The sequence below is a fragment of the Trachypithecus francoisi genome, unplaced genomic scaffold (genome assembly GCF_009764315.1).
Source record: "Trachypithecus francoisi isolate TF-2019V2 unplaced genomic scaffold, Tfra_2.0 Lachesis_group7, whole genome shotgun sequence".
Taxonomy (NCBI): domain Eukaryota; kingdom Metazoa; phylum Chordata; class Mammalia; order Primates; family Cercopithecidae; genus Trachypithecus; species Trachypithecus francoisi.
Genome location: NW_022681472.1, coordinates 79,668,735 through 79,696,656, shown reverse-complemented (window position 1 = coordinate 79,696,656; position 27,922 = coordinate 79,668,735). Strand labels below are relative to the sequence as shown.

The following is a 27,922-nucleotide window of genomic DNA, read 5'->3' as shown; positions in this document are numbered from 1 at the left end:
CATTCCCCCTGTCCCGCGCGCTCGCAGCCATTGTAGGGTGGGCGCTCGCCAGGAAGGGTGCCGACACGCCCTCTCCGCGCTGCGACTGACGGCCGGAGGAGGAGAGGGTGAGCGGTGCGCACCGGAGGGAGAGCCTCCTGCCCAGCGCCTCCGGCCCGCCAGCAGACCAGCAAGCTCCTCTTTGCGGCGAGCGCCCCACGCGCCTCTCGGGCGCGCGCTCCCAGCCCCGCCCGCGTGCGGCGGCCACACGGCCACGAGGGCGCGCCCCCGCGCGGCGGACGCACGACCGCGAGCGCGCGTGCGCCCCTCCGAACGTCCGCGGGAGCCCAGCCAGAGCGAGCGCCGGGGGCCGGGCGCGCAGGAGTGAAAAGGAGGCGGCGGCCGCAGCTGCAACAGATCCGGACGCCGCGAGCAGACCCGCTCTGGTGTTGGGCGGTTTTTTTTTAATTGCAGAAAAATTTATTAAATTGGAAAATCTTGAGTTTTTCAATGGCGCTGGCTCCGGGTCAGCGGGCGGTTTTCTCTGCATCAAGATGGGCTTTGCCGTTTCCGTAGTGGGCACCAGTGGTGGCCTGATTGTCAGTCTTCTCCCGGCATTTTTAAGGCCAGGCGCCGAGCGCTGCATGTAGGCGAATACCCTACAGAGCGGTTTGGTTTTTTAAATTACTGTTGTTATTATTTTGGGCAGAGAACAGTCGGGTTGGTATACCCCGGCCTTGCTGCAGAAGAGGCTGCGAATCCGAGGTGGGTCTCTCGGAGGGTGAAATTCCTCCCGGGGTGAGCGAGCCTCGGCCCCGCGCGCAGTCCAGCGGCCCCGCGTGTGTGCCCTCGCCCTGCAGTCGCCGGGAAAATGGAGGCTGTGATTGAGAAGGAGTGCAGCGCGCTCGGAGGCCTCTTCCAGACCATCATCAGCGACATGAAGGTAGGACGCCGGGGGTGCGGCTGCGGAGCCGGCCGCCCGGCCCTTCCCTGCGCCGTGGCCGCCGGCCACCTGCGGGAGCTCCCGACTCTGGTGTCACCTGCTCACCCGGGGCGCTGCTCCAGGCTCTGCTGGGTCACTAGGCGGGCGGCTTCTCTAGGGGGGTGTCTGCTGTCCCACGCCATCTCCCCGCTCATTGTCCCAGGGGGCGGCACCATTTCTTTCCCTCGGGGGCTTAGGGCACTGGCTCCAAGTTTTCCCATTGTCTGTCCCTGAACTGAGTGTCTGGGACCCGCGGGGGCTGGATGCCCGGGCGGACACCTATTCCCCCAGGCACGGGGTGGGGGCGCCTGGCGCGGTGGTGGGGAGGGAGTGAGGGCTCTGCCCGCGCGCAGGAAGGAGTCCCCTAGTCTAGGAGACTGAGAGGGAAAGCCAGTCACTCCTTGGCTGTCAGGTCTACTTGGAGTGGGGGATCTGAGCAAATTAGTTATTAATTGGGCTGTTCCGAAGCTGGTAAAGCTGTGCGTGCCCTCTCTCAGCCCTCCCGCGGGCGCGGGGCCGAAGTTCCCGGGCAGCCTTGCAGGGGCCCCACCTTCCCCCAGCTGAACCTGAAGGCAAGATTGGGGCCCCCGAAATAACTGTATCCCGCCCTCCCAGACCCAAACGGACACACACTCTAGGTTTTCTCTTGGAAGGGTTGTGAAGATGGTGTGTGTGTGCGCGCGTGCATGTGTGTGTGCGCGCGCGCGTGTGGGGGCGGGGAACAACACCCTGGCTTTTTCCTGCAAAGGGTGGGACTGGGCATAACCTGATCCTCGGATGTGGATTTTCTGGTGCCTAGAGATAGACCAGGGCCCCGTGTTATTCATCCAGAGGAAATAAAACCAGCCGCGCGAGCTGGCTGGAGGTGGGAATTGGAGGCAGTGGGGGAAATTATTTTTTTAATGTGTATTTAGGGAGCTTCTCTTTGGCTCCTGCCCAGCCCCAGTTTGCCTCAACAGATCCCGATCCGGGGAGGTGGTGTTTAATTAAAAGCCCGCTTCCAAAACGAGTGGGCAGGTTTGGAAAGCTGTGCACCGAGTGGGTGTGGACAGCCCCTCTTCAGCCGCTGCCTGGGCGCCTGGAGGAGCTTTTGTCTGATGAAGTGTAAGGTTTAGAGAGGCTTCGAGCCTCGGAGATGGTCTTTGGGAAGGAATGCTCAACTGTCACGGCCTGCTTCCACCTTTCAGAACCAACTGCCACCTCACCCAGGGTGAACTTTACTAAGGTGCCTCTGTCCTGGTCTTGTCCATTTTGAAATCTTTCTACAGATCTCGTGCCTTTTGTCACAAATTGTCCTTAGCGTAGCATAATCTGCAGCCAGACTCTGCTTGCCCAGGAATGCTTATAATCCAGGCCCTTGGAATTAGACGGATTATTGCCTGTTGAAAGACGGCCCCTTTCATTCTGTTGCCCCCAGTGCACACTGAATTATTGAAGTGGTCTTTTGAGACAGAGATGGGTCCTCCCTCCTTGGGCTCTGGCCTTAATTTTAAACTTAAATTCTACACATCCTAGAGTCAAACAGGATTTGGTTTGAGGCACGCATGGTGTATTCTGATCTTGTGGGGAGGAATTTGAAATAGGTTGGTAAAGCTGCTTGTGTTTTTTTTTTGAGGAGATAAATGGATGTTTCCCACCCCTCAGCAGCAACAAGGAACCCAGTGATCTGACGGATCTGTCCACTGCAGTCCTGGAGTGATCACACCTGGAGTTTTTTCTCTCTTTGTTCTTTAATCCAGAATCCAGGCTCGGTTCTTCCCATTCACTGGTTTGAATCAAAAGCCTTTCAGAAGGTGACCTGCCCAAAGGGTGGGCTGTCCTGCTTTCCACCTGCCATCCTGTGGCTGTGTGGCAGTATGCCCTGGCTGGGGGACTCACGGGTGCCAAGGTGGTGTTTTTTTCCCTTGCCTGGTTCCAGTTAAAAATAAAGACATCTTCTTTAATGCCCAGTCACGGCGGAATCTAGAGTTTGTGGATCCTGACTTCTTTCCCTTTGAGTTTAGTAGGTTTGTTCAGTATCCTATGGGAAATCGTTTATTTTAAAGTTTTTTTTTTTTTTTTTTGGTTTGTTTTGTTTTGGCAGTAAAATTTTAAAAGCAAGGTGGAGTGGAAGACTAAAACATGCCTTGGGTTCTGCAGAGTTTTAGACTTTCGGAGATTCGAGAGATAAGGAGAAAGAGAGAGGGAGTGTCTGATTTCCTAGATTATTTATACATAAGACAATTCGGAATATTTTCTTGGACTTTGCTTCTTAAAAGACTTTATCATGGATTAGAAGCCAGTGACATTTTAAATGGAAATTTAAAATTTTTAAATTTGAACAAATCTGATACGCAGTATGTAGTGTGCAGATGCATGAAGTCACCAGCAAGAAAAGTCAGTTTTTAATATCTGAAATCAACTGACTTTCTAATGACCTCTTTTTCTTTTCTTTAAACTCCCATGATGGGTTTATAATGCCTTTGGTCTCCTTTCTGTTTGCTCTGAGGGAAAAGCGTAAATGTCTGAAACCCACTTGGAATGCCATCTTGATAAAAATGTTTAGGTTATTTTCTCAGAAGTGATGTTGGACTGGGTGAGAAAAGGATAAGGAAAATGGTTTTATTAGTAGCATTTGATTCTTCAAAATGTACAGCAGCACAGGAAGGGAGTCAATTTCCTCTTTGGAGAAAGAAAGAAAACAATAAAAAAAAGGGAATAATTTCAAGGCCTGGCACCCTCTGTCTTCTGAAACGAGAGAACCTCAAGACATGGAAAAAAGCAAGAGAGAGGATTCTTTGTGCTTTCTTCTAAAGATACTTCGTCTAAGTCCTCGGCTGGCTGTCAGGGCATGGGTTTTATCCTTTTCAGGGGGTAAGGTATGGAAAAAATCCTGACTCTTTCTCTACTGGGGAACAGCACCATGTAAAGCAAGCAGCAGCTAGTAAATAAGGTATCGATTCCTTGATGAGAGGAAGCCTGGTGGTTTGTTTCCCGTTTATTCTACCCTGCTGTGGTGGTGGTCACTAATGAACGGTGTTGTGCAGAATCACCTACTGGCTGCCTTTCCTCCCATCCATGCAAATTAGTAAATCACTGACCAAATTGGCTGGTGTGAGTTGGTTCCAGAGGAAAGGGGAGACAATTATTCACGTGGCTGGAGGGAAGGATCCATAGCTGGTTTGTCCAGGGAATAGTAGTCTGGAAGTGACTATTGACTGCCTTCTGATGTGTGGACAATCTTGACTGCATCAAGGAGGTCCTGGAATCTTTTTGGAGTTTCTATCCAAGCCCTGGGAAGGGAGGGCTCCATGTCTCAAACAGCAGCTTTGTGCCTTTGCTTTTGAGTCATTGAACCGGCATCAATTTTGGTGATGTCTGGGGAGTTTTTAAGACCAGGAGACTTTGCTGGCCAAAATTGAGGACAGCTCACTCTGCGGATGTCTTTCTTCTTTTAATAATTAACTTGGTTAAAAAAAACAAAGTTAGATGTCTGAAATCAAATATTTTCTTCACCCTTGTTGCTCAAGAATCAGCATGTCGAGAGCTGAACTGGGCCTGCTGTGGGTAGAACTTTGTACGAGGTTAGGAGTACATAGTGTGACTGGGGCAAGAAAATCCTAACCACACCTGATTCTTCCACCCCATGTGTCGCTTTAGACAGGGGTGTCCTGTTACCAGCACCTGTGCTGAGCAGAATAGAGGCCTTGTTCAGTTCCTCCCCCACTGCCCCCCACCTGTGTTTGCCATCACTACCTTCTCTCCTAAGTTCTGCCTAAAATGAGAACTGCTAAAGGGACTTCTTGAATTCCATGGAAATCTTTTTGTGGTTTGAAGCCATGTCGTGATATTTTCCCTCCCATATCATAAGATGGAGAATGTGGGTAGTGGGTCCAACACTGGAGATTGATTTCAGGGTAGTTTTTTTCCCCCTCACTGCTTTGTTTTGGGGTTCCCATCAGAAGAGAGGTACACTTCCTTGCTGTTTATGAAGGGCAGTTGTGTGGAATGCCTTTTGCTTGGCTCTGCCCTAGGAGAGCTCCTTGTCCTGTGGACTGTAAACAGATCATGCGAATCCAATATGGTGGCCGTGAAGGAAGGGCTGTGGTTCAGCCTAGAGAAGAGCATCAGTCTCTGCAGGAGTTCCCTCGGAGGCCTCAAAAAGAGTTTTCTCCAGAACAGTACTGAAAACCCAGTCAAGGCCTCAGCCAGGTGCTCTGAGGGAGGTGGGCTGCTCTCTGTAAATGGTGACAGCCACACAAAGGCAGGACAAGCAGAGCACTTGTAAAGGACAGATGGGCCCCATGTTGGCTTTTCTCTTAGCAAATGGTTGTATTTGGCCAGGGTTTTACAGCTTCCTCATTTCGGGCCCGTGGGAGAAGAAGGTGAAGTAAATATGTCATAAAATCGACAGCAGGAACTGCCTGGGATGGGTACCCAGAGATTTAGGACCTCTTCTCTATAGATTCATCTTTTTGGTTTTCTGGGTGCCAGTCTTACTGTTTGGAAATCATTTCTGGCCCGGTTTGGGTGTTTCTTTGCGAAAACCCCTTCCCATTTAGCTTTTGTGAAAACTCTTTACTATTTAGTCAAATTTTTTGGAACTTCTTGCTTGATGCTGTGAACCTTTATGTTCTGAAATTCCACAGTTTGTAATGCTCCAAATCGAGAGAGGTCATTCCTAGGTCCTGGTTTGCACAGAAGGTAAGCCGAGTTTGGATTTTGCCTGGTTCAGCCATCACCCAGTTCTTACTAGAGTAACATATAGTCATTCCTTAGTATTTATTGAGCGTCAGTGGCGTTTCAGGCACCAAACGTGGCGTAATGATTTCAGCGAGTAAACACATAGGGTTTCCCATTAAATCTGCATTTCAGACATACTGAAAGATTGTTCACTGTTTAAGTATGTTCCCTGCGTGCTGTGTGTTCTCAGTTGCTGACCTCTTGCCCTTTGAGCTCTTCTTTTGCGCCTCAGTCACAGGGAAAAGGAAAAAAGCTAAAATGATGTTTCTCAATTTGGCTAGCTCCCTTAAGGCTGTTAAAATGCTTGGAGGGTGAAAAGGATGAAACTATTGATTCATTAGATGCTTTATCTCCAATTTTCATCTCGGCTTTTTCCATCTTCGCAGGCATGGGCGGCGATAGCTGGCAAGATTCCTTCTCTAGTGAGACCATTTAGATGTTCGAATTGAGTACGGACAAATGAGGTCATTTTGAGTTCCCCATTACTTCTTGGAACTGCCTTCAGGACACCTACCCCCAAAACCCACACCTCTGCAAAAACAAAAAAATACCTCACCCCAAACCAAACCAAAGCCAAAGGGCAGATTTAGCTGCCTAGGACGTCAGACAAGAATTATTGGGGGCCGTTTAAAGGGAACTAACGGATGCCGTGAGCAGTTTAACTCAGATTTGGAGATAGCACTGCTGATATGGCCTTATTTAGTAGCAAACAGGAGAGGCAAATGAAGTTAAGGAGTAAATTAATTGAGCATTAAGGAAGCCCATTGTCACGATTGCTGAGGTGCTCCCTTGAATTAGCAATAGACTGCAGGTTTCATCTGAGTATGAGCCACCAAGGCAAATCAGAAACAACCAACCAACCAAAAACTTAAAAGTAGCAATTCCCAGCACAGAATCCACCCCAGAGCAGCCCCCGTCTCAGCACCTGGAAGGCCTAGGCTTGGGGCTCTCTCATGTCGCCTGCTTCCTGATTTGGTTGGAGGTGACAGTGTTTTTACCTGCTGAGCAAATGTGAGGGTTTGGGTTGTTTAAGATTCTCTGGGAGCTGGGCATGGTGGCTCACCTGTAAACCCAGCCCTTTGTGGTACTGAGGTGGCAGGATTGCTTAGGGCCAGGAGTTCGAGACCAGTCTGGGGAACAGTGAGACCCTGTCTCTACAAAAAATTAAAATAAAATGAAAAATTAAAAGATGCTGTGGGGTGCCACTGGGCACAGAGGAGGTGCTCAGTATTCACTGCATGCGGTGAGCAGGGGGAAGAAGGGACTTGATGGGAACCTACTGTGTGCTGTGCATTGTCCTAAGAACTTGGTGCGCATGATTTCATGTCATCCTCACATCCACCCCACTTAACAGATGAGAATAGTAAGGCTTGGAGGGATTCAGTAACTTATCTAAGGCCATGGGGAGGTGGAACTGGTAGTCAGACCTTAGCCTGTTTGACCCTAACACTGGAGTTCTTTAGAGCATGCCTAAGGCAGGCAGGGGGGTGTGGATTTAGTCCTAGCAAACAGCCCTTTACTTGCCTGAGTCCGGACCATGGGAGGCTCAAGGAAGGAATCAAGGTCTCATCTCTGTGTCTCTAGCACAGAGCCCGCCTGGAGGTGTGAGCCTGCATTGAGATGCCTCCAGGTGTGTTGTGGGGTGGGCAGCTCCAATTCGGCTGTCACCTTTGTGGAAATTGTTTCATTTATGACATGTCAACACATTGTGGCTTCCTTCCCTCTCCCACTTACCAACTTCTCCGTTAGACAACTTGGCATCCTCTGTTGCTCATAGTTCTCCCTCCATGAGCACAGGGCAGAGAAGCTTTTGGGCCAGGCTTAGGCATGTCACCCTCGATGCCTGGCCCATGGAGTCTTCTGGTGACTGGTCATAGGTCTGGGGAGTCCCTAGGTCCCTGAGGCTAGGTGACTCTGAAAGCCTGGCAACCACCTCCCAGTCCCATAATCATACGAATTAACTAAGTTCACCCAAAGTTCAGGTGACTCCTGAAACAGTACTCCTTTACCTTGAACTCTTTTTGTGTCCAGCCCCGGACCTCTCTTGTTAAAGAGCTTTCTGTGTTTAATCAGGTCCTGGTGGCCCTCCCGTTTGGGTTGAGTCGGTAGGGCCCTTGCATATCTGTGTTTGGAGAAGTGGATGGGCTCATCAACAAAACTCCTTCCTGTGCTGCCTCTTGGCGTATCTGGCCTTGGTCATAGTTTCTAAGTGGTTTTTCTTTTCCTGTCTAGTGTAAGTGGGTGAAAAAAAAATCAATTGAGTTGAGTGCCTTTTGAACTGTGTGTCTTTTTATTGCTTGCTTTCTCTCAAAGCAGTGGAAAGTTTCAGCTCACTCAGCACCAGCAGCTTCCTGGGCATGGAGGTGGGCAGCAGGTTTTGCCGGGGTCTCCTCTGCTGCCTACCACGTGACGGGGGCTCCAAGGGCCATGGGAGTGGGTCTTACCAGAAGATGAGGTTCTAGGCAGGTGTACCTCATTTGGCAGCATGTGTGTGGTTATGGAGCAGGGTCCATTGGGTTCCCTGGGAGCTTGGAGATGCTGCTGCCTGGGCCAGGGCTCTGATTAGTGCCTTGGGGTACATTCACAACATTAAGATTTTGAAAAGCACCCCAGGTAATTCTAGTGATGGCCAGGGTTGTGAAAATCACCAAGCTGTGTAAGTCTTCCCTCAAAGCCTTTTCTGGTTGGGCGAGGTGCCTCACATCTGTAATCCCATCACTCTGGGCGGCTGAGGTGGGTGGATCACCTGAGGTCAGGAGTTTGAGACCAGCCTGGCCACCATCGCGAAACCTTGTCTCTGCCAAAAATACAAAAATTGGCTGGGCGTGATCACGCACGCCTGTAGTCCCAGCTGCTCAGTAGGCTGAAGCAGGATAATTGCTTGAACCCAGAAGGTAGAGGTTGCAGTGAGCCAAGATCATGCCACTGGACTCCAGCCTGGGTGACAGAGTGAGACTCTGTCTTAAAAAAAAAAAAAAAAGCCTTAATCTTACCCAAATCTGAATATAAAAGTACCTTTAGGTAGTTGCACACCAATGTGAATATACTTAGCACTACTGAATTGTGATGCTTAAAGATGGTCAAGATGGTACAATTTATGTGTATTTTACCACAATTAAAAATAAAAATTAAGCCGGGTGCAGTGGCTCACTCCTGTAATCCCAGAACTTTGGGAGGCCAAGGTGGGCAGATCACGAGGTCAAAAGATCAAGACCATCCTGGCCAACATGGTGAAATCCCGTCTCTACTAAAAACACAAAAGTCAGCTGGGCATGGTGGTGCACGCCTGTAGTCCCAGCTACTCGGGAGGCTGTGGCAGAAGAATCGCTTGAGCCTGGGAGGCGGAGGTTGCAGTGAGCTGAGATCATGCCACTGCACTCCAGACTGGTGACAGAACGAGTCTCAAAAAATAAAAAATAAAAAAAACCCTTAGAGTTAAATGTTAAAGTAAATAAACTGAAACATAAAAATAAACCACAAAGGATCTTTAGAATACTTTGCTGTGATTTATTGATTCTGTCTGATGTGATTTTTTTGCAATGATGGAAATTGTCAAATACATGAGCCACTAGCCACGTGTGACTATTGAGTACATGAAGTGTGGCTAGTGCAATCAAGGAATTTTTATTTTTAGTCACTTTTCATTTGTTTAAACTTAAATAGCGATATATGGCTAGTGGCTACCGTATTGAACAGTTGCAGATCTATAACATACTGTCTAGATAATTATAGTGTGCCTGCTTTGCAACACAGCTTTCTGACTATCTTCTACCTTCTGCTGGCTACAACACTGCCCCTAAACCCCTCCATAGAAATTCTGGAGTTAGAGTTGACCTTGAAGTTAAAGGAATCTGATTCAAATCCCGTGGGCAAGTTATCTAATCTCTTCATGAGCCTTGGTTTCCTCTTCCGTAAAATGGGTCTAATGAGCCTGAAAGAGTTGTTGGAGGATTCTGAAATGAAACTTTGCTTGTGAACGTTTTCACACGTTGCCTGGCGAACATGCACTCAAATGTTAGAAGCAGTTACTATTCTGTCTTGTAGATTTGGGAATGAAGTATTTTGAAGTCTTAAAATCAGTGGAGTAATTATCTCCACCACTTCTTAGGACAGACACTGCCCCACTCTAAATACGGAGCTGTATTTAGAGCTTGCAGTGAAGTTGCAGGAAATGGAGAAGTTTGAGTTTTTTTCTTGCGAAGTAAATCGCCCCCGAGTTCATTATGAAGGTCAACTGGCCCAGCAGGACCTATTTGCATTCTCTATTTGCAAACCCAACTGTTTGTTTATCAGGGAAGGAGAGGGTGGGGTACCTGGCTAGGACATTTGTAACTCAGATACACTGAGGCCCCGGGGGAGGGACGTTGCTTTATTAGGGTCATCGTTTCCTATCGACGTCCTTTGAGTTTCCTCCTTTTTCTGGGGCAACCACCGGAAGTGGCCATCCCGCACCGCTAGTCTGCCCTAGAGCAGCAGCTCTCCAAGTCTTGGCCGCATCTGGGTTCTTCCCGTGGGCCGAACGTGGCAGTCCTGCCTTAACCTTTTGTGTGAGGACCCCTGTGATTTGGCTCCAGCTGAGTGGCCCGCTCTGTGTCCAGCGCTCCCCAGCTCGGACTCCCAGGCTTCCTTGAACACAGCCTTTGCTCCTCCCTCTTGCTCTTTGTCCTGTCCTGTCTCTGTCATTGCTGCCTATTGAAATCTTTCTCATCCTTCAAGGCCCCATCAGTGACCTTAGTGCCTCCTTTCCCCTCAAAGCTGGATAACCCTAAAGGCATTTTTCACATTCTTTGTGACATTCTACCTAGTATTGATTATATCCTACCTTAAAAAGTGGTTGTACTTGGGCCTTGAAGCCTGGCTCTAGCACTTCCTAGCTCTATTGCTTTGGGCGAGTTACTCAAGTTTACTGAGCCTTGATTTTCTTACCTGTAAAATGGGAGAAGAGGTGAATAATCCTTCCCTCTTAAAGTTGTTGAGTATTAAATAAAGTAAAAGTCGAGGGCTTGGCATGAAATAAGTGCTAAATAAATGCTCGTATCTATTTGAGCTACCCTAGTAGTTCCTGGCAGAGCCTCCTGCTGCTAGTGACACTCAGATGTTTCAAAGAATAGAAGCAACCTGTGTCTTCACTTTGATGGTGCAGTAGACGCAAGTGCAGTGCTTTTCAACGTTCAACAGGTAAGTAATTTGAGAGAACACAGTACATGTATTCGTCTAATACGGTGGCAATACCTACTGTGTGCTGGGGCTGCGGGGGGTGGAGGAACACCTGTGGACAGTATAGACACAGTCATTGCCCCAAAGTGCTCAGTCTAGGAGAGAGGCAGGCAGGTAATTAGAGTTCAGTGTAATCCACACCACCATAGAGATCAGCCCAAGATTGTGTGGGGACCCTGGGGAGGGCCTCTGATTCCCATTTAGGGTGGGAGTACAGAGTCCAGGAAGGCTTTTGATCTGGGTGACACCCTCGCTCAGAACTGAGTTTTATTTTGCTTATTTAAAAAGCATTTATATGCAAACCAGGCACTATGCTAAGTGCTTGACACAAACTTATTTAATCTTCCAACCACCCAGCGAGGTAGTCTTAGTAACTATTATAATTCCCATTTTACAGATGGGGAAACTGAGGTGCTGAGCGGTTAAGCCATTTGCCCACGTCATACGGCTAGTGAGAGGCACAGCTGGGAGTTCGTTGGCAGTCTGGCTCCAGGGTCTGTGCGCCTCTCCACCAGACTGGTCTCTCGCTTTTGCAGCCTACCAGTTTTGATTCTGTAACAGGTGTATTTCATTCATCTCCTTGATTACTCTATTTGTACCGTTAGGACTCAGAATGAGACAGACAAAACACACAAAAATCTAGACTCGCCTCTGAGCTTCTTCCAGAAGCTGAAGGGGTCTCCCTCTAATTAGGAGGAATATGCCCTGGCCGTGGACATGAAGTTGTTGGGCTGGGCCAGTGCAGTGTTTGGAGCAGCTGGGCTGTGAGACCAAAGTGTGCAGTAGTACTGTCCAAGGTGGCAGCCACACGACACATGTTTGTTTTGCTGGAGAAGCCCCTCTGTCAAGGGTCGCCCCGGTAACCGCTCTGCACCCCGAGTGATTGAGTGCAAAGCAGGAAGCGGGCAGATATTTGCAGTAGGAGGCTGGAAGAGCTCGGGGATTTGTTCCCAGGGAGACCTCCCTTCTGAGGCTGGACTCCTCCCGCAGCCGAGCACACAGCCATTAAGGAAGTCTTTGAGTTTGCTTTAATGGCCCCTCTTTGTTTTGAAGTGGCTGTTTACTGAGCCTTCAAAGCCAGCTCCGCAGCAGGATGTGATCGAGGGCCTGAATAATTGGATGAGGCACCCCAATAGGAAGCAGGGAGCGGGGAGCAGAGCCAGGAGTAGCTGACAGCCAAGCCCTCTGTCTGAGTCTCCGCTGGAGGGACTGAGGTCGTCCTGCAACCAGAAGTTGACCTGAAGCAGGGGTCCCCTGGAACCTGGCCTCTTTGATGCTGTGCTGGCCTTAATTAGGAACACCCTAATTAAGTCACTGAGGAGGAAGCTTTTTTCTAAAAAAAAAATTAGCAAATGTTTTGAGAGCATTTCATGAGGGATTTACTTCTCAAAGATTATGTAAGTAACGTATTAATGGAAGAAAAACTAGAAACTTCAGTTAAGTAAAAAATAAGTCACCCACAAGCGCTTGATAAGTGGGTTATGTTCACACTCACAAGAGCTCGCACACTTTCAGCAAAGGGTCAGGGAGCCAACACTGTGTCAGAAACTTCTTTCTTCACTTAGTGGCCTGGTGCCCTTGCTTCTCTGTGTGGGTCGTGAGCAGTGTCAGTGTTAATGGCTGTATGGTGTTGCACTGCTTTGTATGTCTCTAATTAATTCATTTGGTCAAAACATATTTGACAAGTTACTAGTACCAGGTTCTGAGTGTTGGGAGATAGCAGCAAACACAATGGACACAAATCCCTGCCCTCCTGGAACTTACATTCTAATGGAGTGAGGTGCAGGTGAAGCAGACACACGGAATAAGTCAATTCTCTTGTATAGTAGAAGGATTAGATGCAGTGGGGAAAAAGCACTGTTGCTGTTTTTATTTTTTATTTTTATTTTTATTTTTATATATGTTTTTTGAGATGGAGTCTTGCTCTGTCCCCCAGGCCGGAGTGTGCAGTGGTGCAATCTTGGCTCCCTGCAACCTCTGCCTCCCAGGTTCAAGTGATTCTCCTGCCTCAGCCTCCCGAGTAGCTAGGACTATAGGCATGCACCACCACACCTGGCTAATTTTCTTTTGTATTTTTAGTGAAGATGGGGTTTCACCATGTTGGCCAGCCTGGTCTTGAACTCCTGATCTCAAGTGACCTGCCTGCCTTGGCCTCCCAAAGTGCTGGGATTACAGGCGTGAGCCACCGCGCCCAGCCTGTTGCTGTTTTTAAGTAGAGTGGTTAGGGAGGGCCTCGCAGAGAAGGTGATGTTAGAGCAACAACGTAAGAACTGTGAAGATGTGGGCAGAGGGTGGGGGCGGTGTTCAGGGAAAGGGAAGAGAGCATGCGCAGAAGCCCTGAGGTAGAAGCCAGTACCCAGTACCTCCCTCATTTGTGTTTAGGGTGCCCCCAGTTTTGTTTTTTTTTTTTTTTTACTAATTATAGTTAACCCTACAACAAGTACATCCTTGTGACTAGACATTGCTTTACATCAGTGATTTCCCCTGAAGGACTTTTTATCCTTTGTCAAAATGTGTGTTTTTTTCAAGACTTTTGAAACCCACCACCCAAAGCCTACCAAAAAGCATGTGTCAGTTCCCAGTTTCCATGTGTGAGGGCTCACCACCGTGGATTATGTCTGAAGGAGCTAGATGTGGATGCTAGGACCTAGCTGACACCCCTGCTTCCAAAGGCACAAAGGGACATGTGGCATCTTATCTAGTGCCCTGTTTCTCAAATCTTGCTGTGTGTGATTTTTAGCAAGCAAAAGTATCCCTGGAGAATGGGTTAAAATGCAGATTCTCTGGCTCCATCCCAAGAGACATTTTGTTGATCTGGGGTGGAGCTTAGAATCTGCAGTGTTAGCAGACATTTCAGGTCATTCTCTGGTAGGTCTTGGTGAGATTGCACCAGGAGTAGGTGGAAGTGGAGTGGCCCCTGGGCCACCTGAGCCACTGAGAGCTTCCTCTGCAGCTCCTGAAGTATGTAGGAAGCTATCTCCTGCCCATGTGTCCTCACCCCTAACTCCACCACAGATGTACCTGGAATGTGATCAGGCAGACGAAATGAGTTCTGTGCCTAGACAGAGCATGATCTCGACTTCCTTTCATTTGCTAATTCTGTCTTTTGCAGGGAATGCTTCCTCTTTCTTTCATTTCTCTTTGCCCAGAAAATTCCCATTTATCCTTTGAGACCGAGGTGAGGCATTGCCTCGCTCTGGGAGCCACACTGTCCAGCACTTTATATCTTGAGTATGCTGCCCTTGGGGCTTTGGGATCTGCAGTTCCACATCAGCTTTACTGACAGGCTGAGTTCCTCAACGCTTTGGTCTCTTTCTCTGTACGGCCTACCCTTCACTCAGTGCCTGCGCATGGTGGGTGCCCATTCGTGGCCCGGTCAGGGTGACTGGCATTGGACATTGAATCATCAAAGCGGAGTTGAATTCTACTTACTAGTCACCCTTCTAAGCACTTGTCCTTTTCCCTATCATCCTATAATCACCATTTGAGGCAAGGACTGCCATCAGCATCCTTTGCAGATGAAGACAGGGCGGCATCAGATGATGAAGTCGCTTGCCCAGGGTCACCCAGTGAGCACATCTGAAGTTCGCAGGCTGACTCTGGAGTCATGCTCTTAACCACCAGGCCACACAAGGCCTTTCAGGCTCTGGAATATGGCTATACCTCAGTGTCCTCTCTCCAGGCAAGAACAATGACATTCAGTGGAAAGACACTTAAAAAAAATGGCTATAGAGGCCGGGCGCGGTGGATCAAGCCTGTAATCCCAGCACTTTGGGAGGCCGAGACGGGCGGATCACAAGGTCAGGAGATCGAGACCATCCTGGCTAATACGGTGAAACCCCGTCTCTACTAAAGAATACAAAAAACTAGCCGGGTGACGAGGCGCGGGTGCCTGTAGTCCCAGCTACTTGGGAGGCGGAGGCAGGAGAATGGCGTAAACCCGGGAGGCGGAGCTTGCAGTGAGCTGAGATCCGGCCACCGCACTCCAGCCTGGGCGGCAGAGCCAGACTCCGTCTCAAAAAAAAAAAAAATGGCTATAGAAATGACAAACACAGTTATCACTGTGATACTGGTGGCCTCTGACTCTTTACTGGCCACCAGGGCATCGTTCCTAGTAGCCTGGGGTGGGAGTTGAGGTCACAGAGGAGGTGCTCTCTGTCTCTGTTCCAAAGGGGAAATCTGCTTCATGGAAAATTGCAGAGCACACTAAGTGTGTACAGCACACCAAGGCCAGTGCCTGCCCCAGGGTGGATGTGACAAGTTCATCATGCTGCCCTTGGCTGGGGACAGGTCTCAGTTTAAAAGGGAAGATGGACTAAAAAAAGTATGGACAAGAAAACAAATTCAACAACAACAAAAATAAAAAAAAGAAGAAAAAGAGAAAAAACAAAAAAATAAAGAGAAAAAGAAAAGAAAGAACAACAAAAAAAAGGGAAGATGGAATGAATACAGAGATGTGTGTGTATTTAGGGGAGCAAAACCTCAAACATGATCCTCTCTAGGGTACAGGGTGTTTGCATGTCTGTTCAGGGTATTGGAGAGATTGGCCCCAAGAGAAACTAATCCCTAAAATGCAGAAGCAGTTTTGGAGTTGGGTAGAGGCGGGTCAGAGCGGGCACTTCCAGGAAAAAGAAATGGGTGAGTGTAAATGGAGCAGCGTGAAGTCATGCTTAGAATGTCTAACATTTCATAGGATGTGCAAGCCTGTAGGTGTTTTGCCAGGTTCAATATCTAATGTGGACATTTATGGATAGGAATAAACACATGGAGCAATAGCTTTGGCCTCTACCTAGTATTGATTATATTCTACCTTAAAAAGTGGTTGTACTTGGGCCTTGAAGCCTGGCTCTGGTACTTCCTAGCTCTACTGGAGGATAGGAGGCCAAAGGTTAGAGGGTAGATATTTATTATTCTGGGGAGGATTAAAGGTGTACAAATACTAGGTAAAAGCAGCCAGCCCCTGTATTAGGTGGTTAAATATTGAGTTCCCAGGTTTCCAGATGTGGAGAATCAGTCAGTCTTAGTTGAATCCATTATACAATTTTATTTTAAAAAGGACCAGGCAGGCTGGGAGTGGTGGCTCACGCTTTTAATCAATCTTCTGGAGGCCGAGGCACGTGGATCACTTGAGGTCAGGAGTTCAAGACCACCCTGTCCAACATGGTGGAACCCCATCTCTACTAAAAATACAAAAAATTAGCTGAACATGATGGCACACTCCTGTAGTCCCAGCTACGCAGAGGCTGGGGCAGGAGGATCACTTGAATCCAGGAGGCAGAGGTTGTAGTGAGCCAAGACAGCACCACTGTACTCCAGCCTGGGCGACATAGCAAGACTCCATCTCAGAACATAAAAAATAAAATAAAATAATGAACTGTGCAAACTTAGGAGCAATTAATGCAGTTAACCGGATGTGAGGGCAGACCCTTCCTTGACCTTGGGCAAATTACTTAACTTTTTCTGTGCCCGATTTTCCTATGGTTAGTTGGGAAGTGTTAAATGCCTGCTTTACCAGCCGCCCTTTCAGTGGTGTTGTGAAAGACCTCTGTACTTCACAATACATGGGAGGCGGTGCCTTCTGTGCCCATCATGACGTCAGTTTGGATTCCCACATGGCAGGTTTTCACCTTTGAAAACTTGGCCATACAAATGTCAGGTGGCTGGTGATGCAGGCAGTGACTTACCATAAACCTCTTCCTCTCTCTTTTGATGGGAGGAACTATCTGAAATAATAAAGGAAATGTCATGGCAGTAATGGCCATGGCTCTCACTTGTAATCTCAACATGTTGGGAGGCCAAGGCAGGCAGATTGCTTGAATCCAGGAGTTCGAGACCAGCCTGGGCAACATGGTGAAACCCATTTCTACTAAAAATACAAAAATTAGTCGGGTGTGGTAGTGTTTACCTGTTGTCCCAGCTACTTGGGGGACGGAGGCAGGAGGATCACTTGGACCTGGGAAGTCGAGGCTGCAGTGAGGGGCCTGGGAAGTCGAGGCTGCAGTGAGCTGATATTGTGCCACTGCACTCCAGCCTTGATGACAAAGTGAGACCCTGTCTCAAAACAAAAAAACAGGCCAGCACCAGTGGCTCATGCCTGTAATCCCAGCTCTTTGAGAGGCTGAGGTGGGCAGATCTTCTGAGGTCAGGAGTTCGAGACCAGCCTGGCCAACATAGCAAAACCCTGTCTCTACTAAAAATACAAAAAATAGCCAGATGTGGTGGTGCACGCCTATAATCCCAGCTATTTGGGAGGGTGAGGCAGGAGAATCTCTTGAACCCCATAGTCGGAGGTTGCAGTGAGCCGATATCACACCACTGCACTTCCAGCCTGAGTGACAGAGTAAGACTCTGTCTCAAACCCAAAATTGGTGAATGAGTTGAATTTAGGGGATGAAAAAGAAGAGGGATTCTGTTTTTCAAGAAATGTGGAGCATGGAACACATACATATATTTTATAGTAGTTAAAAAATAGAACCAAAAGCCTAGCTGTGGTTGTAGAGCACCCTGAGGTAGCGACACCCTAAGGGGTGCCATTGACGTGGGGTGGCCATTGCTGTCCAATAGAACTTTCTGCAGTGATAGAGATGTTCTGTGTCTGTGCTGTCCAGTATGGTAGCCACTAGCCACTGCAGAGCACTTGAGGTATGCTAGTGGGCTGAACAACTGAATTTTACATTTTATATAATCATACTTTATTTTTTTTTATTATTTTTTTTTTTGAGACAGAGTCTCGCTCTGTCACCCAGGCTGGAGTGCAGTGGCCGGATCTCAGCTCACTGCAAGCTCCGCCTCCCGGGTTTACGCCGTTCTCCTGCCTCAGCCTCCCAAATAGCGGGAACTACAGGCGCCCGCCACCTTGCCCGGCTAGTTTTTTGTATTTTTTAGTAGAAACGGGGTTTCACTGTGTTAGCCAGGATGGTCTCGATCTCCTGACCTCGTGATCTGCCCGTCTCAGCCTCCCAAAGTGCTGGGATTACAGGTGTGAGCCACCGCGCCCGGGCCTAATCATACTTTAAATAACCTCATGTGGAGCTCCCCTGTTGGACAGCTCAGGATACAGAAAGGAATACTTCCTGGTGGAGAACTTAAGAAATAAAATGACTTGGAAGATACGGTTGACATATTTGTTTGGTTCTTTTTATTTTAAGTGGAGACACCCAGATGTCAGAAAACAGCTTAATATCCTTGATTTGTTTGGTTAGGGTGTTAATAGTTACAAGTGGAGAAGTTTGGGAGGGGAGATGGACGGATGGACGGAGGGAGCACCTTTTGTGGTTCAGTCTTCGTTTTCATAGGCATGTTTATTACTCGTGTGCTTGGGCAAGTGGGTGAGGGTGGGCGGGCGAGAAAGCAACCATTGATTATCCCCAAGGCTGTCATCTGCTTGATGGACAGGGATAATTAGTGGATTAGGCAAGCCCCAGTCAGAGAATAAAAGCCCAGGAATGGTATTTATCATGGATGGGCTTACCCAGTGCCTTTCATCTGAGGATCTTAGGAGCCCTTCATCTCACAGGATTGGGTGGGGAAGGGTGGTTTTGGGGACAAAGCTATGACAGGCATTCATGGGCCCTTTCTGTCATCCCACACACGCACTTCTGGAAGCTGAGTGGATTCCTGCCTCATGCTTAAAGAAGCAGGGAGGCCAGACCCACTCCTGCGTAGGTCAGAAGGTGCCAGCCTCCTCTGGAAGCTGCGTAAAGCAGCTTCAGGGTAACCTGAAGGCTGAGCTCGTCCAGAGTATACCCAGTGGAAGAAGACGAAGGATGCTGTTGGCTACGTTCCTCACACTCGCCCTGCTGAGGTCTCCGCAGACCTGGGAAGGGGTCATGGCGGCAGGGGTGGCTGCGGCAGCTGGAGATTTAAGAGCCCCTCCCAGATTGACTTTGTTGATCTCCTGGTAGAAGAAGATCAGTTTGTGTGTCCACAGAAAACCAAGATGGGATAAAATTATCCATAATCATACCACAGGTGCCAACAGCTGTGAACCTCTCTGTGCGTTTCTAACAGGCATTTTTCTACCCAAGACATTTCTCTTTGTTGTGTGTTTTGTGTTTTCTTTCTTTCTTTCTTTTTTTTTTTTCCTGAGACAGCCTCGTTCTGTCGCCTAGGCTGGAGTGCAGTGGCGTGATCTCAGCTCATTGTAACCTCTGCCTCCTGGGCTTTAGCAATTTTCATGCCTTAGCCTCCTAAGTAACTGGGATTACAGACGTGTGCCACCATGCTGCACTAATTTTTTGTATTTTTAGTAGAGATGGGGTTTTGCCATGTTCCCCAGGCTGGTCTCGAACTCCTGAGCTCGGGTGATCCATCTGCCTCAGCCTTCCAAAGTGCTAGGAGTAGGAGTACAGGAGTGAGGCACTGTGCCCAGCCTCGTGCTTTCTTTTTTATGTGGTTGGGGGTCCTGACCATTTCTAGGGTGACATTACAATCCCTCTGGGCCATCTGCAGTTGTAATCAGGTGCCATGTGTGCAGGGCACCCTTGTCCTCTTCTGCTCTACCTTGTCTGGGCTCCTAAAGGACCCACATATAAAGCGCGACCCAACCTGCTGTCTAAGCCACTATTTGCAGCCCTGGGACTGGGCTGGGCTGGGCTGGGCTGGAGGAGGCTGGCTCTGTTCATGTGGTTACTTGCACTTCCCAGAATCAGCGAACACTTGGGCTGCAGAGTCAGATCTGGCATCCAATTGCAACCTGGAGCTCTCTGCTCCAACCTCTCTGGGTGTCAGTTTCCTCAGCTCTAAAATAACAGCAGCATCTGCCTGCCTGGGCTGCTGTGAGGATGCAGTGAGAATGCAGGTCAAGTTGGGCTTCTTAGAGAGTGGTCTGTGGACCAGGAGCAGCAGCACCTCTCAGATTAAACGGCCCCACCTCGACCAAGCAAATCAGAACCTGCCTGTCTGCAAGCTCCCCAGGTGATGGATTTGTAAATTACAGCTTGGGAAGGGCTAATACATACACCTGGCGCCTGGCAACTCTTTAGAAAGTGGTGATGCTTCATGATGATGGTGATGACAGTGATGCTTGTCAAGGTGAACAGAGATACTTGGGAAGTTACCTGGCTGGTCATATACCCCACGGCTTGATTTCTCAGCCAGATCCACTGGTGAACCAGCCTCTGTCTGGCACCTTTTGGGCAGAACAAAGGCCTTTGAGCTGGAACCCCACTCTCTAGAGCCTCTGCTCTTCTGGTTCCTACTTGACTCTCCCCTGAACTGAACTCCTCCTCCTCACGTGAGTCCTCCTTAGCTCTGTGGCTCCTCCAAGTTGTCCTTTCTCTGGCAGCCACCGTGCCCAGCCCCTCTCTGTTCCTTGTGTGGCCATGTGGTGTCGAATTTCCTCAGCTGTCCCGGTGGGGCTGGGCTGGGAGAGGCAGTTGCTGCATTATTTATGGAGCACCGGTCACCAGCCGTGCCGATGAGTTACACACAGTTGTTCTCTGCACCGTGTGTGGGATGCCGTCCTGGGCCTCTGTTTAATACAAAACAAAACGAAGCCAAACAACCATAAGCCAGAATGGCTGTTGGCTGACTGCTGTGCCTTGCTTGTGTCAGGCAAATGGCCTGCCGTGGGTCCTGGCTCTAGGGAAAGTGGAGGAAGAGGAGGAAGATGAGGAGAGGCACTCGGGGGTGTCTCCCAAGCTCCACTTTGAGGGTGGGGTGGGGAGGCCAATTTGTGGATTTGTTTAGGTGGCCACCAAACTCCTCAGGTGAAGGACATTTAGGAGGCTTTTTTTCCCTAAAAACTAAGAAAGTGACTTCATTATTTTCCTCTTTCCCCCAGGAACCAGAGTGATGCCAGGTATGTGACCATTAGCCAGGCTCTCCCATCACCTGGCTGGTCTGGAATTTATGTCACTCACTGAATGAAGGCCACCCTGGTCTTCCTTGGCTGTGCCAAGACCCCACCCTGGGTCTTGTCCTGGAAGGCTGCCCTTGCCCACCTGGGCCACTTTGCCCATGTTCTGCCTGGAGGAGTGGCCAGCATAAATGTGCCACTCCAGTGTCCCTTGGAGAGAGCTGGTCGGTGTCCCCTGCCTCCTTTTGTGTCAGGTGCACCCCCTACCAGAAGTACTTTTCCTTCTTCCCTTCATTTCTCTGTCCTTGTCCCACAGTCCACCAGGGGAAGCCCTTAGGCTCATAGACAGCAAACTGTATGATGTGATGAGTTGGGGAGTAGGCGCAGCTAACCCAGAGGGTAGGTGGGAAGGGGGTGTGTCAGAGAATGTTCCAGAAGAGGTGTCACAGCTGGGTAGTGATGGCTGAATAGGAGTTTTCTTTTTTTTTTTTTTTTTTTTTTTTTTTTTTTTTTTTGAAGCGGAGTCTCGCTCTGTCGCCCGGACTGGAGTGCAGTGGCCGGATCTCAGCTCACTGCAAGCTCCGCCTCCGGGTTTACGCTATTCTCCTGCCTCAGCCTCCCGAGTAGCTGGGACTACAGGCGCCCGCCACCTCGCCCGGCTAGTTTTTGTATTTTTAGTAGAGACGGGGTTCACTGTGTTAGCCAGGATGGTCTCGATCTCCTGACCTCGTGATCCGCCCGTCTCGGCCTCCCAAAGTGCTGGGATTACAGGCTTGAGCCACCGCACCCGGCCTGAATAGGAGTTTTCAAGATTGCTGAATCCCCCTGGAGGTTTGAAGAGAAGCAGCCACAGGGTGTGGTGTGTGTGGGGAGTGTGGGTGAGATCATGCATTCAGGGAAGCCCCATCTCTCACCCAAGGAAGTGAGACTGCCATGCAGTTTGATGGAGGGAGTCCTCTTTATACGCTTGTAAACAAACTGGCTTTCTCTTCCCTTCTCTTTAATAGGGGCCTTTTCCTTTCTTAGAACCCAGCGTAATCTGAGTTGTATTTTCAACCAACGCACTGCCAAGGGTTCCAGAAACTCCCTGCTCTCCTCTCTGAAGAAATTCAGGGGGCTCCTGGAGGAGGAGCATCTTCTCGTTTTGCCTCGTGACTTTGGACTTGGCAGAAGCCGGGGTGCAGTGGGAGTTTTGTTTTTTTCTTTGATTTGGGTCTGTCTGGATCGTTGTGAAGCCTTTGTGTGTTCTCGAGTGAAATCCACAGTGGGGTCTATGTTGAATCGTTTTCACAGCTCTGGGAGTGCATTCCGAGGAATTTCCTCAAATGTGGACAGAGCTCAGCCAGCAACCTCAGGAATGAACTTTCTGGGGACTTCTTGGTCGGTGGATGCAGATGCAAAAACCAAGGACAGTTGGGGAATTGCTTCCTGAAAGGCTCTAAGAGCTTCCAGTGTCTCGGGTTGCGGGTTTCTTTGGAAACTTGAGTATGGTCTCCTTTGTGTAGTCTTGCTGTCCAAAAGGCAGGACTTTTTCTCTGCTGCCTTTCAATCTTTCTACAGTTACCTCCTTCCTCCTTTCTTACTTCCACTGAGCTTGAATTATTATAGTAAAACTGCTCTCAGGTGGGTAGAAACTTCTTTTTTTCCTTGAAAGAAACTTGCAAAAATATCTGGAACAACCCAACATCACCTTGCCTTTACATGTTAATAACATTTACTCACTTTTTTTTTTTTTTCATTTCTCCACAAGGAGGTTTTTGTCTTCCGTTCTTAGAAGTTGATTTTTTTCTTTTTTTAGAATCTATTAAATTATATATTGCCTAAAACAGGTGGGCCTGACTTTCTTTGATAGACTGTCAGGTATCATTAAGTCAGGAACAAGCTGCTTTGGGCAACCTTCTGGCTGGGTGGGTGTTCGTAGGCGGGGAGCTGTTAGCTGTACCCCTCGACTAGAAAGGTGACCCCTCCTTTTGTTGCTAATTTGGTAAAGACTGAAGTGATGCTCCGAGTGGGGGCAGATAAGAAGTTTCTTCAGTGGTTTGAGTAGTCGTCTTTTTCAGGCACACTCACCTCGGGGTTGAGTACTCCACCCTGCCATTTGCTTAGCAGCAGCAGAGAAATCATCTGGCACTGAACACCCACCTGCCCTCGCCTTGGTCTGTTTCTGCCTAACCATGGTTCACTAATAGGGAGGTGCAGACGCTTCCCACATTGGCTGGTTCCACCCCGAGGACTCAGAAAGGGGGGTTCCAGTCTGGATGGACAGTCTGGCTTAGAGAGACTTTACGGTTTGTCCCCCACACGTCCTAAAGGAGATTACTCAGAGCCTATGGCCGCTTGGATCCCTCATATCAAATGTTTGTTGAGCACTTCCGCCGTGCTAGGCACTGCACCGAACACTTTCTGTATATGACTTCATCCGTTCCTCATCCCAGCCCTGTGAAGACATGACTTAAACCCACGCGGAGGTCAAATGACTTGCCCAGTGTCGCATAGCAAATGGGAGAGCTGAAGTTCAATCCAAAAGATTGGGCTTCTGTACTTGCATTCTTTATTCATCTCCTTCGTTCTTTCAGTGTTCAGTAATTGGTGGTGTTGGTAATGGTGATGGAATTATTGGTTTTGGTTATCATCATTTTAAGGGAATGATCCCTGAGAGGTGAAATGATTTCCCCTAGTCCATGACTGGCAGGGCTGTGACTAGACCTCAGGACCCAGTGCTCCCTGCCCAGGCCACTGGCCAGTTCTACATGTTCTCAATGAACATGCCTCACCTTTTCCTTTGGCTTTTTTACTTTGAGACAGGGTCTTGCTCTGTTGCCCAGGCTGGAGTGCGGTGGCACAATCACAGCTCACTGCATCCTCGATCTTCCAGGCTCAAGCAATTTTCCCACCTCAGCCTCCTTAGTAGCTGGGACCACAGGCATGTGCCACAGCACCCAGCTAGGTTTTTTTTTTTTTCTGTTGAGATGGAGTCTCGCTCTTTTGCCCAGGCCAGAGGGCAATGGTGTGATCTCGGCTCACTGCAACCTCCGCTTCCTGGGTTCAAGCAATTCTCTACCTCAGCCTCCTGAGTAACTGGGATTACAGGTGACTGCTATCATGGCCAGCTAATTTTTGTATTTTTAGTAGAGATGGGTTTCACCATCTTGGCCAGGCTAGTCTTGAACTCCTGACCTCCTGATCCACTTGCCTCAGCCTCCCAAAATGCTGGGATTACAGGCGTGAGCCATTGTGACTGGCCTGGGTTTTTTTTTTTTTTTTTTTTTTTTTTTTTTTTTTTTAAGAGATGGGGTCTCACCATGTTGTCCAGGCTGGTCTCGAACTCCTGGGCTCAAGTGATCCTCCTGCCTCGGCTTCCCAAAGTGCTAGGTTTACAGGTGTGAGCCACTGCCCCGGCCCACCTTTTTCTTAAGAAATACTTTGATCATCTTAATAATATTTCTCCAGGGCTCCCTGAATGGGAGTGGTTGGTGTTTGAGAGAGGAAGGTCTGGTTCTCTGGTCCTTCTTCCTTGTGTAGCTGAGAGATGGTGGCACCTTTGCCTAGAAGTAGGTGAGCAGTGTTTCTGAATGTGCTCAGATTTCTCTGAAAGCTTTTCATCATGTCTTGTGGCTCAGAAAGAGAAGGAATGGTCAGATGAAGCTGCTATTGGTTGCTTGAACCTTTGTGTTCTTAGAGGTGCCAACTGCTGTCCCTCTGGACAGAGATCTCCAGTGGCCATCCTGAGGACTCTGATCTTGGCCCTTATCTCTTTAATTGGATGTAGGTGTACAAAGGGCATTCTTATCTGGACTGGATTAAAAAAATGATATGTATGTTGGATGTCATAATTGGAGTTTCCACTATGTCTTGATGGGCCTTCAATGATAGCCTGAGCTCTCTCACAAGTTTTCATTTGACATAAGTTAATGTACAGTTTTGCTTTTGGGTGGAAGTAACCCCCAGGGCACACACTGGGGATGGAGGCTATGTCGGTGGCGGGGTCGGGGGGGTGCGGGGAGAGACAAGACCCTCACACAGGTGTTGGTTGACAGTAGCTCAGGTGTAGCTGCCAAAGGACCTCTGCCAGGAACCAGCCAGCCAACCAGGATTCTTGCCCAGCTGTAACTTAGTTTTCCGTAGGGGTGAATTGCCACTTAGAGGGATAAATCCAGAAACCTGCACTTGGGCCAAGCAGGTCTCAAATGCATGAAGGCAGAACTGATGGATGTGATCTAGTAGCATGTGTGAAACAGACTTTAGAGTTTGGGTGGATTGTAAATTCATGGTGCTGTTGTTGCCAGAACCTCTAATTTGATCTGAAGTTTTAAAAAATGTAGTGACTTTATTGTTTTCATTAAAATGATACATGACCCTTATAAAGAAAACTCACAAGACTCTAGCCATAAAGGAAAGTACAAAGGAGAAAGCAACACATTGGTCCAGATTTTAACTCCCAGAAGTAACCTGTTTTAATATTTTGTAGACAGTTTTCCAGATATCTCTATGTACATTTTCAGACAGAATTGACAACTACAGAAGTATATAAATAGGCAATTCTATAACAAGGTGTTCCTTGTTATAATGAGTGCTATGCGTGATCTTTTGAAAAAACATACTTAGTTGTACTTATTTAGCAGAAGAAAATGAAACTGAAGTGAAGTAATACTGTAATTGGTTCTTCACCACTTTCTTTAAGTTGATTTCTCAGATGTGCCTTAAAGCAGTGGTTCTTGACTGGGCGTGATTTTGTCCCCTAGGGGCCATCTGGCAATGTCTCATTTTTGGTTGTCCCAAATAGGGGGTGGGGGAACACCGGCATCTAGTCAATGGAAGATAGGGATACTGCTAAACATCTTAAATGTGCAGGACAGCCCCCAAGACAAAGAATTTTCTGGCCCCAAATGTCTGTAGTGTTGAGGCTGAGAACCTGCTCTAAGGGTAAGAAAAAAATGATGATTAATACCATTAGGAAGGTAAAACTGTTATGTTTTAGCTGAGTTGCAGTTTTAGACAGTTTTGATTGGGCTTCTGTAATGAAAGATGAGTTGATTAACCTCATTATAATTTCTTCCTCCTTTCCTTAACAAGGAAACCAAGAGGTGGCATATATTGTTTTTACCTTGTCAAGGTTCATAACATTTACGCTCTATTCTGCAAACATAATCCCCAGTTGTTTAGTCTTAGTTTTGTTTTATTTTATTTTATTTTGTTTTTTGAGACAGAGCCTTGCTCTGTTGCCCAGGCTGGAGTGCAGTGGTATGATCTCAGGTCACCGTAACCTCTGTCTCCCAGGCTCGGGTGATTCTCATGCCTCAGCCTCCTGAGTAGCTGGGACTACAGGCATGCGCCGCCATGCCTGGCTAATTTTTGTATTTTTGGTAGAGACTAGGTTTCACCACGTTGGCCAGGCTGATCTTGATCTCCTGGCCTTAAGCGGTCCACCCACCTTGGCCTCCTAAAGTGTTGGAATTACAGCTGTAAGCCACGGCGCCCGGCCCTTAGTTCTGTACTTAAATGATCAATGCCACACACCACTTCTCAGATCATTGTTTCACCTTTTCTGGGTTGATTTTGAGTCACCTCTTGGTTGGTGGGCTGTTTGATCTTGATATAAATTTAACATGTGTAGGAAGGGAGATGTCGTCCCCACTCTGCTTTGCCCTGTCGGACTTGCACCTGCAGATTTGAGTTTGTGTCTGTGCACCATACTTAGAGGAAGAGTAGAGAGACACGATGAGTGTCTCTGGGATGCTGTCGGGGTGTGAAGCAGGGTCCCGGGGAGAAATGGGGTTGGATGTGAAACTGAATTTTGAAAAGACTTCATGTGGAGGCAGGATTATTGATCTTAACTGAGGGCTCCCAGAAGGTTACAGCTAGAACTGCATGAACATCAAGGACAGGGTAGCTGATAATGGGCTACCCTGGGAAGGTGATGAGTTCCCTGTTAGCTGAAGTGTGTTGGGGAACCACCTGTTGCTATGCTGTCCCTAGGTGTTGGGCTTCAGCCATCAGATGAGCTGCTGCATTAGGTAACTTTCCAACCTTGAGATTCTGATAGTCTAATTAATGCTTTCTGTAACCACTTGTCCTGGGGAAGAGCCCTAATCACTCCAGTTCCCTCCCTTGTGCTGTTTGGGGCAAGGGGGAGAACAGCCAGGGCCATGTTGCATGAGCAGGTGGTTCAGTGTGGAGCCTTACATGTTCTGTACACCTTAAATTTGGATCCACCATCTAACAACTCAAAAGTGTATGTGTGAGGTTCTGCCAAACTAGTTCAGTTGATGTTTGTAGTATTTATAAGATTACAGGAACTGAGCACATTCTAAACTGATTCCTGAGCCAATACATGTATATAGAATCCAGGAAACATATCGCAGACCTGCAAAGGAAGAGAACATACACAGATTGTTCCCTGCATGATTGGAATTGGGTGTTCTGTTAATGTAGTAATCAGATGTCTGTCGCAGTGTGACTTACTGATGTCTTTGATTTGTCGCAGGGGAGCTATCCAGTTTGGGAAGATTTCATAAACAAAGCAGGAAAGCTGCAGTCCCAGCTTCGGTAAGTAGAAGCATGTGTTCTACAGGAAAAGGGCAACATCCTCAGACAAGGATGGAGTGGGACAGACCAAAATACAGATTGATTAGAGTTGATTCAGGAAGTGCTACAGATAGGGAAGCATGTGGTGGGTTCTGATTGGAGCATGATCACATGTAGCCATATATCCTGGGCCCTGATTCCCATATGTAAAATGGGACTCATTCATGTCTGCTTTGCCTCCTTCCTTAGGAATTTTGAGAGTCAAATGAGGTAGGTACTGTATGTAAGGTAGCAACAGGTAACATTTCTGTGTTGCTCGCTATGTGCCAGGCATTAGTTAACTTGTTTAAATCTCATAACCCCATGAGGTACATGCTATTATTATCCCCATTTTACTGATGAGGAAACTGAGGCACAGGAAACTTAAATAACTTATCCATAGTCACATCACTAGTAAATGGCGGAGCAAGGATTTGGCTCTGTAGCTTGAGTCCATGTTCTCCTCCATTCTGCTTACTGCCTCTCCACATGGAGTTTAAAACCTTGTGTTGGTTTTTTTTAACTCCACCAGCACTTTGGGAGACTGAGGTAGGGAGGTCACAAGGTCAGGAGTTCGAGACCAGACTGGCCAACATGGCAAAACCCCGTCTCTACTAAAAATACAAAAATTAGCTGGGCATGGTGACGGGTACCTGTAA

The 27,922-nt window shown here is 48.2% G+C and overlaps 1 protein-coding gene across 6 annotated transcripts in view; it reads left to right on the top strand.

The window, feature by feature from the left end:
• Positions 1–298: 298 nt before the first annotated feature.
• MTSS1 (MTSS I-BAR domain containing 1) overlaps positions 299–27,922 on the top strand; it is a 184,715-nt gene continuing 157,091 nt past the window's right edge. For 4 of the 6 annotated variants that reach the window (XM_033203549.1, XM_033203548.1, XM_033203546.1 and 1 more), the window contains exons 1-2: positions 333–922; positions 27,184–27,245. In XM_033203549.1, the coding sequence (XP_033059440.1) occupies positions 851–922; positions 27,184–27,245 (134 nt within the window). In that variant the 5' untranslated portion in view covers positions 333–850. Of the gene's footprint in view, positions 923–27,183; positions 27,246–27,922 lie in introns of all 6 variants that reach the window. The other 2 variants (XM_033203547.1, XM_033203544.1) reach the window with 1 other exon arrangement.